Genomic DNA, 16,281 nt, shown 5'->3' on the forward strand with positions numbered 1-16,281 from the left:
CCTAGAGAGCGTGCAGATGATGTTTCTTGGTCTTGCTCCTCCTTATTTAGGAGGATTGGCCTTTTAATTTTTCTTAAATTTTAATTTTTTTTTTTTTTTTGAGAGGTTGGTTCTTTTTTCCTGGATACTCGGATCCTGAGCCCTCTGGCAGCTGCAGTGACTTTGCAGCCAGCTCGTTCAGCGTGCTGCTGAATTCCCTCGGAGGCTGGGTATCCTCCACTAGATGGAGCAGGGACACCAGGATGGGAAAGCTGTGCCACCACCCGGGCAGCCTCTGCTCAGGGCAGGCACAATCCCACCCAAGGGTGAATCATGCTGTGGGGGTGCAGGCCTGTGGGCTCCTGCATTTCTGGGAACACACCCTGTGAGCAGAAGGTATTGAACAGGGTGACAAGAAAAACGGTGAAATGCTGATCAACCCGCCCAAACCTCTGAAAAGGGAGTTGCAGTCATGCTGAACCTCCCCCTGCGCCCCCAGGTGCTTTTTTTATCCCTTCTCCCCCCACATCTGCTCGTTTGCAGAGCTGAGCAGGCTTTGGGGAGCAGGAGGCTCTGCCTGCTCCTGCAAACAGCTGCTGAAGCTCCAGGGAGCCAGGCTGGGGGTCTGGGCTGCACAGGGCAGGCCCCACATTCCCCTGCTTTCCCTGGAAACCAGCAGCAGTGCCCTGGAGACCTCGTGGAAATGTGTCCCTGTCCTCTGTTGGGTGCAGTTCCGTGCTGTGTGTTCGGTGATGCAGTGCTGGGGCTCAGCTGGAGCTGCTGCCTGCCTGCAGTGTTCTCTCCTTGCTGCTTCAGGCTGCTGGTGGACCAGAGCTGGATGTTGCATTCCCTCTGTGCAGCTCTGAGAGGAGCCCTGGCTGGGTGAGGTGGGAGCTGGGCAGGAGCTTCAGCTTCTCCTCTCGGGCTGGGGCTCACCAGTGAAGCCAAACCATCCTGGCCCTTGCTGCAGTGCTTACATTTTGTCCCTGTGGGTACAGTCCTGCTTCCCAGGCTGTTGTTCATCCCCAGCTCCTGCTGAGCTCAGCGTAAGAAGAGTTTAAGGGTGTCCAGCACGCTTCATTTTCCAGTGTAGAACCTCTGTGGAGGTGGAAGCAGAGCAGGGAGCCTGGCTGTCAGTGCTCTCCCAAAGGCCCTGCTGGGCTTTGCCCAGCATTTCTGTGGTTTGACAGTTTCCTGTCCTGCAGGGTGGGAGAAGGAAGAGCCTGCTGGAGCCTTGGAAATGCCTACGTGTCCCTGGGGAGCCACCGACAGGCTTTGCACTTTGCAAGGAAACATCTTGAAATCTCCCAAGAGGTAAGAGAAGCTGGTGCAAACTAGAGGGAACCTGTGACCCCTGGTGAGAGCAAGACTATTTTATGCCAAGGAGTTTTATTAATGCAGTTTCCTTGCTCTCACTGCTCTGGAAAGCCCTTCTCCCTGTGCTGCTTCAGTGGTGTTCTTAGGAACTGCAGAGCTTGGCTGGAAAACTCTTTTGATGGGAGGCTCCCAGCCTTGCCCTTTATTACAGCAAATGTGTGAGCTGCACTTTGCTCTTAACCAAAGTTCTGGGTGAAACAGGGCCTGGGGACTTGTCCACTGGCTGGCCAAGGTGTTGTGCACCCAGCCCAGTGCAGTCTCCAGTCTGTAAGATCCCACTTTGCTGAGCACAGGGAGGTTCCAGCCCAGCTGGAGCTGCAGTGTTCCGGTGCAGTGGATGCTGTCCCTGGGTGCACACAGCCTGCAGCCAGCCCTGTGCCACCGCCACCCCTTTGGGGGGTGGTGTGTGCAGCTACTCTGGTTTCACCTTGGCCTGGTCCAGCTCTCTGCAGCTTTCCTGCCATTTTCAGGTGGCTCAGAAGTGCAGAAAGCCAGAATTCCATTGTTTGCTCTTTTCAGTGTGTTGAGGAAATCGGCTGTGGCCTCTTTAGTCTTCCCCAGATGAAGAAATTGCCCTCTTGAAGCACTAATTGAAATCACCATCTGTAAGTGTGCTGGGTGTTCTCCTGCCTGTCTATTAGGTTGGCTAAATCTCTGAGTAGGGCTGACACAGCAGCCTAATTACAGATTTAATGATACTTATCAGACACACTGAAGAAATACTGTTCTTTGGCCCTGAACATTTTAGGACTTTCCCAGCTCTGCTCAGGCTGGGGCTGAGTCCTCAGAGCCAGACATCATCTGAGGGGCCCTGGGAGGATCAGCACTGGTGGTCCTGGGGCCTTTGGGGGTGGAGGGGAGACCCAGCAGGATGGGGGGGTCCCAGTGTTGTCATTGCAGGGTGCTGGTGGTGGCTCCAGCTGGGCCAGGAGTGGGTTCCTCGTGGCAGATGGCTGATGAAGACCCCCATCGTGAATTATGGGGCAGTGCAGAGACTGTCCCTTTGACAAGCACCAGGATTTTGGTCAGGAGAAACCTTGTGGAATGCAGTCTTTTCATGCTGATGTTCATAACTCACTTCCCATCACCTTCTTCCCAACAAAAACCTAATGGTGGCATTTGACTCCAAATGAAACCAGCTCAGAGTAACCACACTGGAAGCTGCTGCAGGTTGATCAGAGGTTACTCACAAAATCCCATTGGAATAAAGGATATGTGCATAAAAGCCCTGGAAGCTGCCCCAGCTCTAGGACACTGCTCTGGAGTACTTTTGTCATCTCAGAGTGCAGCTCCTGGGAGGCTGAGGGCAGGAAACAGGGCTCTGCTGTGGTGTGTGTGGCAGCTCCTGCCCCGGGTCGTTGTCCTGCCTGTCTGTTCCTGGTTGTTAATAGGGCTTTGGAGATGATCTGAGATAAGTGGAAGTCAGGGAAGCACTTAATAAATGAGCATCAAGCACTGTAAGACCTAACATGGACATAGTAATTTCTCTGGAGATGATGTCAACAGCAAATCTCCTGTAATTGGCAGGGGGATTTATGCCTGGTGATAAACCCTTTGATCTGCCTCCCTTTACTGGAGCTTGGGGCTTTGTCATAAATAACGTGGGGATTTATGGGTTTGTTCCACGCTGCAGTCTGTGGCAGGGGACACAAAGGAGCTGTTGCCAGGCATTTAACAGGAGCTGGCCTCTCCAGGGGAACAGCCAAGGTCTTCCTCTGTCACACAGGCTGCTCTTCCTCTGGAGATTAGAGGCTGATTCTGGGTGACCTCTGTGTCTGCTGGTGATGTGCAGCACAGCCATTCTCTGGTTGGGCTGAACTTCGAGGAGGATCCAGTGTTGTGTCCCACAACTCCTCCTTTTAAGTAGCAGGAGCTGTTGGACAGATCTCCGTCCAAACATGTAACATCAGCTTCCTTGGCCTCAGGCCAGCGAGAGGTGGGAATTGGGAAAAATGTGGACTTGGAAAAGAATTCTTGGAGCATTGTGTGGGTAGATCACTAGGAACAACTCGAAGTTGTGTGGCTGTGAGCCAGGAGAGAAGGGCTTTCAGGGCCCTGGTGTGTGCCCACGTGGCTGATGGCAGCGTGGTGTCTGGTGCTCAGTAACTATGGAAATACTTGAGGAAGGGGGCTGGGAGTTCCAGGGCTCTCTGCCAAGCCATGTGTGGCTACAGGACAGCCCAGACGTGCACGTTTAGGCTCAGTTCTGTGGCAGTGGGCGAGCTGAGCCCTCTCAGTGCCTTGCACTGATCTGTTTTCAGCTGCAGCACGGCGAGCACAGACCCTCTCCCAAATTATCACTGGAGAATAGTTCTGGAGAGCTGTGTGGTCTCTCAGGTGTCTCCAAGCTCACTTCTGGCTGCCTGTGTTTGATTTTTGGGGTGAGGCTGGCAAAGCCTTGGCTGGGGGCTGTTTGCTTGCAGCACCCCTTGCCTTTAACCAGTGCCCTGTTGGTTTTCCTGCTGCAGATCGGGGACAGGAGCGGGGAGCTGACAGCCCAGGTGAACATGGCCCAGCTCAGGGCAGCCCTTGGCCTGGGCCCCGGGGAGGAGGACGTGGGTGCAGCTCATCCCTACTCTGGCTACGAGGCACAAGGTGAGCTCCTGGGATTTCGGTGGCGTTGGGAAGTCTCAGGAATTACGTGGTGTGGGGAGGGGAAGGCGTTTGCAGGTGGGCAGGAAATACAAATGCTAGGGCAGAATAAGGCTGTGGAGTGAGTGCCTTCACCACAAAGGGGACTGTGATGGGTTTGCTCTGTGCTTTCCACAAGCTGCAAAGGCAGGGAAGGATCCCCGAAAAAGGGCACAGAAGGAGTTAATGGAATTAATCTGCATTGGAAATGAAATTCCACATGCCATGCAGCAAACCAGCTTTTGTATCTTTTAAAGCTCTGCAGGGCTCTTTTCTCTGATTTGACTGATACCTGAGGCTTTCAGGAGTGACTGGCAGGGATTTTTGGCTGCTCTTGCTCTGATTAGCACCCAGTAACAAGCCCAGGGCAGGGGCTGGAGGCAGGTTGGGACCATCAGCACACACTGGGTGACATCTCGCCCTTGGAACACCTGCAGCAGTGCTGAACGTGGAGACAAGATGTGGCAACACTTGGTCCCAGCAGCCAGGGTGGCTTTACTGGGCTCTGGGTCACTCTGCCTGTGCTGCCAGGGAGCAGGGTAGCACAGACAGGTCACCACAGGGCTGCCAGCCTGACTTGGGGACTGTCCTGGAGCTGCCCGCTGCAGGCACGGGTGGGTGCCTGGCACGGGCACTTCCAGCTGGCAGCTCCGTGCTGGGGCACTCATTAATCACACACACTGCATGCCAGGAGGTGTGCACTGATTAAATATGACCTTGTGGCACGGGCACATCGCCCTGGTGGTGGCACTGACGTGGAGGGGATGATGCTGGGGATGAGGCGCCGTGCCCTGGGAGGGGAAGGAGAGGCTGGCTGTGCCTGTGTGCCCTGTGTTGATCAGGTATTGATAACCTGCTGCGTCAGTGCTGGAGCTTCTCCTGGCAAACAGAGGTGTGGTGAGGGAGCCAGCGTGCCCTGCCGTGCCCCACTGGAGCTGAGCTGTTGCCTCAGATGCTGTGGGGGCCACAGCAGCTTCCCCAGGCTCCCTTTGCACCTCATCTCCTCTTGTAACTCCTGCCGAACTCATTCCTGGCATCTCCTCAGGGGCTTCCTCCTGGCAGGTCACTTTGTTGTGAAAGGGGGAGAGGAAAGGAACCTCAACGTTGGTGCAGTGTCTGGGTGAAAGGAAGTGTGGATGTGGCTGCTCAGTGCCCTCTGGAGATCCAGATGTGCTGTGTTAACATCTGGAGCCAGCAGTGATGTTTCTGACAGAGGCAGACCGTGCAGGTCTGTGTGTGTGATCCCTGGGGGATGGGAAAGGGCTGAGCAGCTGCAGTCAGAGCTCTGGAGGTTGCAGTGACCCCATTAATCCGTGGTGCTCTTGCTCACATTCCCAAGGCTGGGGCTGTTTGTTGAGAGAAGGACAAAGTGTTCTTGGGAGGAACACCAGCAAACAATTGGGATTTGCAGTGCAGGGAGAGAAGGATCTTGAGAGCAGTTTTCCCCTCTCCAGGTCCTGGGAATCTGCTGGGGAGGTAAAAATCAGCTCTGTGTTGGTGGGCTGGGGCCCGGGGGAGGGAGTGTGAGGTCACACCTGGCTGAGCTCTCAGTGCTTTACAGGTGGGGAAGGGGCTGGCCCTGTCACAGGGGGATGTGCAGAGGGCACAGCCTGTGGAGAGGAGCCTGACTCCTTGATTTCTCCTTAGCTTTTATCCTTTTCAGCTCTCTTATTCCAAACTTCAACGGAGGATGAGAGGCCACCAATGTGTCTCTGAGCCCTTGAGGGGAGGGAGATGTATTTAACGACTGCCAGAAATTTTGGTACCCTCCTGTGCACCTATTAAATGATTAGAAGAGCATAATTATTTATATTATTAATAGCAGCAATTTACAGCCAGAGGAACATCTGTTTCTGTAATAGGAAGCAGGTGAGAGAGTTGAGATTTGAGTTGGCTTTTGAACCAGCCGTGCCTTTTGGTGTTGACAAATCTCATGGTGAGGAGAGCTTTCAATTTTTTTCTTTTTCCATTCAGATGCTTTTTCCTGCTTAAGGTTACAAAATGGCTGCATATTCCTAAAGATGCTAAAATCCTCTGATTAGGCAAAGGTGATAAAACACATCAGTTTCATCAAGCAGGTACAGTAAAGCTTCCTAGCAAAGGCTGAGCCAGGTTTTCACTGTGGTGTCCTTCACAGGTTACTTCTTGGTCAATGCCCTTCCCTGGGCTCTGGGGGTGGAAGGAGTGCCTGATGTTTCCCTCTGCTGTTCTGGCTCCCCTTGCTGAGCTCTTGATGATTTTAATTAATATTCTGAGAGTATTTGGATGTCAGAAGACAAAGCTGGAGGCCAGGGAAGTGGGGCAGTGCTGAAGTCCTGTGAAAGCAGCGACCTTGTTGAGAAAGGCAAACACAGAGAGCTTAAAGCAACAAACTGAAGGAAGCTGGAGAGGAGCTGGAACATGAAGTAAATAAACAGGGGCTGGGTTTGCTTCTCCAAACAACCAAAAATGTGGCCCTGAATAAGTCTCCTTCTCTTCTACACACTGCAAGCTAAGAGTTGAGTACTAGTAGGCTTTGCCTTTGGAGAGAAGTGAAGGACTTTTCTGTGGCTCCACGGGGTTGTTTTTAGGGGTGAAGGCAACCAGGGTGAGAGTCAGCACTGGGAGATGTCCTGGGGTGCAGCCAGACAGCACTGGTGCCCTTTTCCAGATGAGATGAAGCTGCAGATCTGCTCTGTGAGGAGCAGAGTTGCCAGTGTGGACTGAGAGCACCAGGCTGACCCTTCCTGGTCCCTGCCTGGGTGGAGGAATCAGTTTGGGGATGCTGCCGATCCTCTGGGATCCTGCCAGCTGGGAGGGGAGCACAGGGACAGGGATGCCCCAGCACCCACGGGCTGGAGACAGACAGGAGCCCTGGCCCCCCTCAGTTCTCTCCACAGTGAGAACTGGCACCGGGCTGCTTTTCTTCTGCTTTCAGCAGCTCATCAGCCTCAGCCATCACTGCTGGCAGCAGCAGAGTCAGGAGACACGAAAGAACCTCTGCTGGCAGCTGGGAGTGCGTGGGGAGGGCTGCAGGTGTTGCAGGAGGCGTTGGCATGGGGATGCTTCCAGAGCTGGCTGCTGGCAGGGTTCTGCTGTTTGCAGAGCACAGACACCACTGCCCTGCTGTGCTTGCTCTGAGAGCAGGGCAGGACTCAGCCCTGGGCCTGACTGGCAGCAAACCCAGTGCAGTGCTGGAGTACAAGGTGGTCTTACAGCTCTGAGTTATTGCTGTGATGTTGGGCACGTCTTTGATTCCGGTTCCCCCCCACACACGTGCAACGGGCATCAGCTTTTCTCTAACCAGGGCTGGAATAAGGCTCATTTGCAGGTAAAGCCTTGTCAGTGTGGGTCAAAGAATGAGCCTGGCTTCCCCCCTCTGCTGATCTCCTGCTGAGAAATGGTAGGCACGGGGCTGCCCTGCTTGTTTGGTGCTCCAGAGGCTCCACGCTGGGATTGCTCATCCCTGTGTGAGGCAGCCCTGCTTCAGGTTGTGTTCTGCAGTGGACACAACACCCCACTCCTTCCTGAGCACTGCTCAGCTCTGTGGGGCTTTGATTGTGGGGCTCTGCATACTCAATGCAGTTTTGAGCTCATCTCTTCACAGGAATCTTTGAACCCTTACATCAATCAGGCTGGAATAGAAAAAAATCTGCTTTTATGTTTTCCAGCCTGTTTGTTTTTGATTGTTTGCCTGCTTTAAATATCTTTGAAGTACCTAAAAAGTGTTTAGGGCTGATAAACCAGGCAGGATTGACCATCCCTCTGCTGATGCAAGCAGGGAGGTGGTGATGCTGCTCCCCCTGCCAGCCTGTGCCTGGGGCTGGGATGCTGCCCAGCCACAGGGATGTTCCTTCCCTGTAGTTTGCTCAATCTTCCTGCAGAAAAGTGTCAGCTGAGGGATGTGGCCGTGTGAGAGCAGCATCTTGCTGACAGTGGGCCAGCCCTGCTCCCTCAGGCTGTGATTTCACTGTCTGGGAAGCATTTGCCTTTCCTGGGGCAGAGTCGGGGTCACATCCCCAGCACGGAACCTGCCCAGTCCCTACCAGTCACACTGAGTAAGTGCAGCAATTGAAAGTGCTTAATGTTAAATATCCTCAGCTCTATTTGATTTTTCCCGGGAGCTGATGGGCTGCAGCTCAGCCTTTTTTTTTTTTTTTCCGTTGTGAAAATGAAAGCCTGAGGCTGTGCTGGTTAATTGTACCTGCTGACAGGGGGTGAAGGATGAGGTGCTGCAGAAGCAGAGTGGCTTTTGGCCAAGTGGAAGGAAGGATTGGTGGTCTGGTGGCTTTGTTGGGCTCCAGCAGGTGCTCACAAGGAGAGCTGGGGCAGGTATTCCCATGTGCCTGCAGGAAGGTGTCCAAAAGACCTGTCGGTGGTGGCCCTTCAGGGAGCAGGGCAGGAAGGACCGGAGAGCTGCTTCCACACAGGGATTCTGCAGTGAAGATTCAGGACTTCTCAAGGATGCCTCTTCTTTATAATGAGTTTTTTCTAAATCCTCTGCTGTTACAGCTGTGAAGTCATTCCAGCAGCACTGGTGGGGGGGATGAACCTCTGAGTCATTTGGATTTTAAACTCAGTAATTTAGCACTCACTTCAGACTGCCCCAGTATTGGCTTTAGGAAGTTTTAAAATACTCTTCCCAAGTATTTAACGTTCCTCTCTCATCCTGCTGTGTACATGAGCCTCCTTCCCAGCATCAGTGTAAAATACAGCAGGAGTTCTTGGCTCACAGCAGAGGAAATGCTCCAGGACTGGAGAAGATGATGTTGTGCTACTGAAATTTGTTTTATCTTGATGCCAGGGGAGGTGGCAAGCACTGGAAAAGAGGATGAGGAACAGGCCAATTCTTGAAGCCTGTGGCAGAGAAGGCACAACGTGGCTTGTGGCAAAGCCATCCATTCAAGATGAAATCTCTTGTTGTGGGGAGGTTTTTGGAAATCACTGGTTCTGGGGAGGCTGCAGTTCCAGACTCCAGCAGCACTCCCAGCTCTGCTGTGCTGTCTGGTTCCTGAGTGCACCTTCCCCGGACAGTTTCCCTTGGTAGCTGCTGGGTGGGAAGTGCCCTGGCTGTGGTGCTGCTCGGGCCAGCAGCACAGCACCGCCCTTAGGAACAAGATTCCTCTGCTTGCTGTATGCAGCTTTTATGCAGCTCAGAGCAGGAAAAGAGAAGAAGGAAGTTCTCTTTCTTGCCCAGCTAGAATTTCTATTTCTCCCTCAAAACCTTCTGTATGGACAGCCACAGTCTGCTGTGGCATTCCTCTGAGCAGGGCAAGGCCAGACCCTCAGCAGAGTCCCTGTAATCTCTGGGGCGACCTCAGGAGCACCCTCCTTCCCTGGCAGGGACAAGCCCTTGGACAGCCAACCTTGGCTTAGCAAAAACCCCTGGCAGAGCTCAGGAGCCCGGTCCAGCGTGGGCAGCGTGTTCCAGGAGCTGCTGGGAGCTGGTGGCTGATCACAGCAGCACCCAGGAGGAGGGAGCAAGGACATTCCCCGTCTTGTTTAGAGGATTTTACAGTGGGTGTTTGATGACTGCTAAGCTGGCACGTGCTTGCTCCTTCTCTGCCCTCCCTGAGTCAGTCTGGAGGACAAAATCGTGTCCTTGGGCTTGTCTGGCTGCTGGAGATGTTGCCCCTGTTAATTATTGTGTGTCACTTTCTAGCTAAGCCCTGGTTTTGATCTCTGCTTGCTCAACACCAGCTGATAATGGATGATGGGAGCTCCTGAGACTCTGCTGTATCCTGGAGGGAAAGTCCTGCCCTCAGAAGCAAGCCAGGTGTGGCTGCCAAGTCCATCACACCTCTGTTGAATTAGCCCTGGGGTTATGAGCCTCCTCCCAGCCCGCTCCACCCAGCTCAGCTGATCTCCCAAAAGATCCTTCTGTCCCCACAGCTGTTCCTCTGAAGCAGAGATTGCCTGGGGGGGTTACAGGAGCTGTGCCTGACACGGCCCAACCTTCCCACCGCCTCCAGGCTACTCTTTGGCAAGTGTTTCAGTGCTGGGTGCTCTGTGTTTTCTGCAAATATCCCTCCTAAATATGTCATTCTTTGACCCAAATTGCCGATGTTTTATTTGCAAATCACCCTTGGTTAGAGAAAGGCTAATCCCTATTGCACATTTGGGGCAAAACTGAAATCAAAGATGTGCCCAACACCACAGCAATTACTCCAGAGTTGTAATACTACAGATAAGATCCCCTTGTATTCCAAGACTGCAGCTTTCCTAATTTGAGTTTGCTCGTACTAGGGGAGTAAATAAATAACAAGTAAGAAAAAAAGTAGCTCCCTTGTGCCACTTCTACCTGCAAGGAGGACTCTTTTTCCATGTGACTGTGAGGGCTCTATGGCCAGTGATCCAGAGCATCTCCTCATTCCCTCTCCCCATCCGAGGAGCCTCTGTGCCAGCTGCTCACCCCGAGTGCAGTCAGCAAATGCCCCAGGGCTCTGGGTGCTGTGTGGATGTGCAGCACTGCTGTTATTTGTTATTTCTGTTATTTTCAGCCCGTTGCTCAGCTGTCAGACTGGATTGAGGAGATGCAGAGCTGGGGGGACACAAACACAGAGCATCTTCTGCCAGATCAGCCAGACGAGCATCTTGATGCAAAGGGAACTTCTCTGTATTGCCACATATTGTGTGCAGCTTTTGTAAAGGAACAGTTTTGCCACAGAAGAGAAAACTGCAGGATTCTTGTTGTGGAGCAGAGCTTTGTTGTGCTCAGGGCCTGTTGGGAAGCTGAGATTTTGCTCTGGCTAGAGCTCATCAGTGCCTCCCAGCAGAGCAGGGATCCTTCCTGTCCTGGTGGTTCCCAGTTCTGTATGCTCAGACACAGAAGGACCCAGAGCTGTTGGGATTCCCTGGTCCCTCCCTGCCTGCAGGACCAGGCAGAGCAGATGGTCCTTCCCATGGATGGGCACACAGCAGCTTGGCACCAGCATTTTATGGCCCAGTCATGGTAAATAACTGATATTATTTGCTTTCTCTATTTAGGGAAAAGTATTGTTCTACCCCAGTGGTGACTGGGAAAACAAATGCCACCATTTATCAGGCGAGTGCTGACAATAATAGAGGTCAAGTGGATTTATAGTGCCAGAACCCATTATGTGTTTGAAGACTAATTAAAGCCTTAAATGAGATGCTTGTCCTACTGGAGGATGCTGCTTTTTTTTCTTCCTTCTTTCTTTTCCTGCTGCTGTGCTTGTTTTCCCCCTCCCCCTTCCCTCTTCAAGAGCTTTGCTGTAATAATGGAGCACGAGGCTGACAGAGCTCCCCTGATTAGATGTCAGCAGTGTATGATTTGAGATGCTCTGGGAGCACTGGACCGTATCTCCACTGTCACTTCAGGGCTGGGAAGGGTTTCCAGACCAGCATTCCACCCCAAACAACGGGCTTGGCTGCTCTGATGTAATTATCTTGAGCAGTATTTAGAGTTGTCTGCCAGGTTCAAGGTTCGGGTACAGGGAGGGAGGCGCTGTCCAGGGCTGAGAGAGCTCGCCCAAAAGCCAAGTCACTCTCTTGGTGAATGCAGGTACAGGGGGAAATGACCTTTTCACGAGACTACAGCAGGCCCTGATGTGGGATTTGTTGTGTTGTTTGGGGTGCCCAGCCCGTGTTCTGTGGGGCTGCTCGCCCAGGAGTGCTGCAGGCAGCGGGGGCTGATGCTGGCTCCACAACCTTTCCCTGTTGCTTTTCCATGGAGTCCCCTGTCAGGTTGAATTCTGCCTCCCAGAGGGATCCAGCCTGCTCCAGCTGCAAATATAGAACTGCTGCTGTGTCTGGGGTGGGGGGTGGGGGCTGCTCCAGGAGGGAGGCAGCAGCTCCCGGAGCTGTGGGAGAGGGGGCAGAGCTGGGGCTTATCAAAGCACATGCCAGCCTGATGAGAGCTCCTGCCAGGCCTCCCCGAGTCGCTGCTACACGTGTTCAGCTCGATCTTGTCAACCGCAATCTCTTGGAGATGGAGCCTGTCCATGCAGGAACAAAGCTCTGTCTGCCCAGCTTGCCCTAGTGCTCCTTTCCATGAGACGATCCCATCACCATCCTTGATGAGCCTTCCTTGTGTTCTCCGTGGCTGCAGATTAAAGACGAGGATGTGAAAACCGTTAAACTCACCTCAGCAGCCAAACTGCAAAAGCAAAAAGTTGAAAAAAAAATTTAAAAATCTCCTCGGTTCATGGTGCTGTTGAGATCATAGATGGGGAGGAGGAAGAGATTTTGAAAAAAAATATTTAAAAAAGGAACAACACCCCTGAAAAGAGCAACATCCCAGGAGCTCCAGGAAAACAGGGCATGAATGCAGCCAGTCAGGAGCGTTGCTCAGCTGATGTTCACAAGAAGGTTTCAACTTGCTCTCTTTGAGACCTCAGTAAACCTCCAAGACAGAGAGAGCATTTAGAAAGGTCCCTGAGGTTTTCCATTTCTCTGCAGCAGGCTTGGTAAACATGCCAATAAATGCTGGGTAGAAATAAAACCTTCCAGAGGAGCAGACCTGGGTTTTCAGCTGCTCAATCCTTCACATCCCCAGCTGCTGCTGTGGATCAGCCCCGAGGAGGAGGCAGAGCTCAGCTTTGGCTGAGCATTAAGTGGTGCTACAGGTATTTTTGGGGAAAATAAGTTGGGAGAGGCTGCAAGTTCCATCTGGAGCCATCTGAGGGAATGGAGACGGAAGGATAGCGGGACTCCTGCCGTGGGACACTTGTGAGTATGGAAAGCTCTGCTCTCCTGGAAGGTGCATGAGGACGTGTGGGATGAGAAGGGGAGAAGCTCCCACACGTCTGGTGGGAGTTGCTGCTGGTGTGGATCCAGTTTCTTGTAGCCCTGGGTGATAGGGACCCCCTTAATGCTGCTTGTTTTAGTGGTGGTGAGTGGGGACAGTGCCCCCAGCACTGGCTGGGATTTCTGGAAGAAACAGCTGAGTTGGGTGAAGTTTTTTGTAATTCTGAACTTCTTCCTCTCTCAGCTCAAGTGTGTGCAAACCCCACACAGTCGTGGAGAGCCACCAGCATCAGAGCAAGAGAAAAAGATGAGTTGTTCTGCTGGGGTAGACTCAGCTGCCTGTGTCTATTACATTAACAGCAGGCAGGTTTTCTCTGCCTGGAGATTAATGGCTGCTGGCCAGCAGTTCAGTGCTCTGGGAACACACAAAAGCACCTGAGGACGGAGGTGTGTAATTAATGACTCTTTAGACAGCTGGAAATGATGTGTGTTTATCTAACTGGGCACACTTTGCTGCTTTCTTGCTTTCCTGGAAGTGGCTGTTAAACAGAGCCGTGACGCACGCTCACTTCCAGGGGCTGGGCTCGCCTCTGAAACCCACATGTGCCTCTGGTTGGGTGTTTGTAGGTGACTTTTACTCCAGATCCACCTTGCTGCTGTAGGTTGTTCTGAGGGAAGCCACGAGCAGCTGTAGCAGTGTCCAGAGGGTGTAACTGGGAGCCCCTGGGAGCAACCCAGCACTGCTTTCCCCTCCTGCCTGAGCGACGTGGCAGCACCCAAAAGTCCTTCTCCCATCTCACAGCCATCTCCTCCACGCTGAGGGTGGCGGGAATGTGGTGGGGCAAAGGGAGTTTTCTTCAGGGATGGGGTTGCTGGGCATGAGAAGGGGCTGCCCAGGGAGCCACCACCCCTGGAGGTGTTCAAGGAGTGACTGGACGTGGCACTTGGTGCTCAGATCTGGTTTACAGGGTGGGAATTGGTTGGGTTTGAGATCTTGGAGGCCTTTTCCAACACAAATGCTCTGAGCTGCTGCCAGGTGGGTCCCTGGCTTTGTGTGGAAGGGGATGGGTTTGGTGGGAACGCCGACTGCTCCTCGTGACGTGTGCTCCTCGCTCTCCTGGGTGTTCAGTGTCTGTTCTCCACCTCCAGCCCTGATGTCAGTCCCCCTGAACTCAGAGCCTGGTAATGAATCACCTTAAAACAAAGCTGGTGCTGGTGTGCTTTTTGGAGGAGAGAGGCAGAAATGTGCAGCAGTGTTTTGCTGATTGGAGTCTTTATGGCTGCAAGCAGTAAATCCCTTCAGGATGGTGAGGGGCACAGACATCAGCTTCAGGTCACTCGTGGCCGAGCTGTGATGTGTGTTTGTGACCCTTGGTGAGGTCCCAGCTGATCTGAGCTTGTATCCTGTGAAGCTGAGCCTTTCAAAGCAGTGCTGTCCTTGGAGTTGCTGCAGTTTGGATCCAGCTGTGGTGGCATCTGGAGCCCTGGCTGAGCTGGATGTGCTGCTGCAGCATTCCCTGGGGCTTTTTCCATTTAATCCCCATGCTCTGCTTTCAGCCAGCCTTGATCTGTGAATTTTGTGCCTGCTCTCTGTTAGGTTTGCCCAGTGAGCAGCTCTGTGGCCCCCTGAGCTCAGAGGGGCCCTGGTGCTGCTGGGCTGGGGGAGCTGAGGAATGGTGGGGTTTGGGGAGTTGGCTGCTGCAGGAAGCACACAGAGCTCCGTGGTTTCCGTTCTCAGGGCTCAGCACAGGGATCATTCCTCCCCCAGGATTTCCCCTCGAGCTTGGAAGGTGTCACAGGACCCTGAGTGCAGAGTTTTGGGCTCAGCCCTGTGTGGTGCTGCTGGAGTGGGGTGTCACGTGGGGATCAGGAGCCATCAGAGAAGGGCAGAAGCTTTCCCAGCTATGGTGAAAGCATCCCAGGGCCTTTTGGCACATCCTGGCTGTTCGTCAGCAAGGCAAGAGTAGCAGGAAGGAGTCTGAAGCGAGACTGTGGAGGTGAAGAGGGTTTGTAAGCCAGCAGTCAGAGCTGAACTGTGTTTCACCCACTCTGTTGTTGTTGGAATCAAACATCAAAATCTTATGAAATCTGAAATAAATATCTTAAGTCCTGCCAAGTTTTGATTCCTCTTTCAGGTTCAAGGCAAGATTTTGTTCCCCTTAAGGCTGGGCCTATGATAGTTAGAAAATATTTGCTCCTTCACTTAGTTTTCCAGCCTCTGTGACTATAGAGAAAAGCTCAAAGTTGAGTCCCAGAAACATTCTTTCAGCTAAAAACATGATGATAAAGCAGAAAATCCACAGATGTATTAGATTGTATATTTGTTATGATTTTCTCAATGCCAGTCCCATGACTTTTGTGGTTTAGGGTGAGGTTTGTAACTCCTGAATTCCAGAGACCTTGTCTGAGATTGGGGTCGTGGTGTGACCTGGCTGCAGCTCGATAGCCAAAACCTCACACTACCCTGTGACAGTGCTTTAAAAAGACCCAAAACAATAAGAAAAAAACCCAAATTTGAATCTCAAGGCCAGCACAGCTGCATCATCCCACCCCTTTGACTTTCAGTTAACCAGAGCAGAGGATCTGCCGTGGTTTGGGTTCTCTCTGTGTGACATTTGTGCTGTTGGTGACACCCCCCTGATGTGAGAGTGTTGTTTTGCAGGAGCCAGGCCAAAGAGACTCCAGAGGAACAGCATGGACAGCTTAGACCTCCTCAAGTTCCCTTCTGAAAAGGTGAGCAAAGATGTCTGGCCTCAAAGATTTGTGAGTGGGAATCTGTACACAGATCCCAACTGGTTTGTTGTTGCCTGGCTTCATTTGCAGGGAAATATGCAATTAGCAGATATCACTGGAGTCAATGGGATTAACCAAAGAGGGTTTCTAGAGAGCTTGGAGGAGAGGAACAGCTGGTCTGACTAAAAAGGCACTTAACACTCAAAGCTGACAAGTCACTTCTGGGCTTTTTTTTGAAAAAAGCAGCCCTTTATTGGAAGGATCATCGTGAGCAGCTTAGCCCCTGAGTGGCTGCCAGTGCCTGTCAGCCCAGTGGAGTGACACAGAGGCAGACAGGGGAGATGGAGCACTGCAGGAGGGTTTGTCCCAGGGTTTGTTCCAGGGGCTCCAGGGATTGCTTTGCTCCTGGGAATGTCAGATCTGAGCAGATCAGCGTTTCCTCCGTGTCCCCAGGGCTGCTCCTGCAGCAGCTGGGAGGCACTGAGCCCATCCAGCCTCAGGGATCATTTCAGCCTCTCAGAAAATCCTGCTGGTGCTGCCGAGGGCTCAGCCCTGCCTGTTCCCAGAGGAGGTGGCCAGGCCTGCAGCCATGCTGCCTTTTTGGAATGGTTTTGGCACAAATCATCCCCATTCACTCAGTGCTTTCCAGGCACAGCATTTACAGAACTGTCACAGAGAGAAGAAGCTCACCCAAGCTGCAGGTGGGTGTAGACAGTCAGTGGGAAACAACCTCAGGCTTGAGAAACCATTTAGGTACCTAAAAATCCCAGTAAATACTGGGAAGGCCAGGCAAAAGCTCCTCCCTGAATTAACTCTCTTTGGAAAATAAATTCCAAATGTCCTGATGTATTTTTATCAATTCTCCCAGTGCCC

General features: G+C 52.6%; 1 protein-coding gene across 4 annotated transcripts in view; it reads left to right on the forward strand.

Annotated features, from left to right (window-relative positions):
• GPSM1 (G protein signaling modulator 1) overlaps positions 1–16,281 on the forward strand; it is a 102,989-nt gene that overhangs the window by 63,660 nt on the left and 23,048 nt on the right. For all 4 annotated transcript variants that reach the window (XM_068211054.1, XM_068211052.1, XM_068211050.1 and 1 more), the window contains exons 8-10: positions 1,185–1,293; positions 3,825–3,951; positions 15,338–15,408. In XM_068211054.1, coding sequence (XP_068067155.1) covers positions 1,185–1,293; positions 3,825–3,951; positions 15,338–15,408 — 307 coding nt within the window. The remainder of the gene's footprint in view (positions 1–1,184; positions 1,294–3,824; positions 3,952–15,337; positions 15,409–16,281) is intronic.

Source organism: Anomalospiza imberbis, chromosome 21, assembly GCF_031753505.1.
Source record: "Anomalospiza imberbis isolate Cuckoo-Finch-1a 21T00152 chromosome 21, ASM3175350v1, whole genome shotgun sequence".
Classification (NCBI taxonomy): Eukaryota; Metazoa; Chordata; class Aves; order Passeriformes; family Viduidae; genus Anomalospiza; species Anomalospiza imberbis.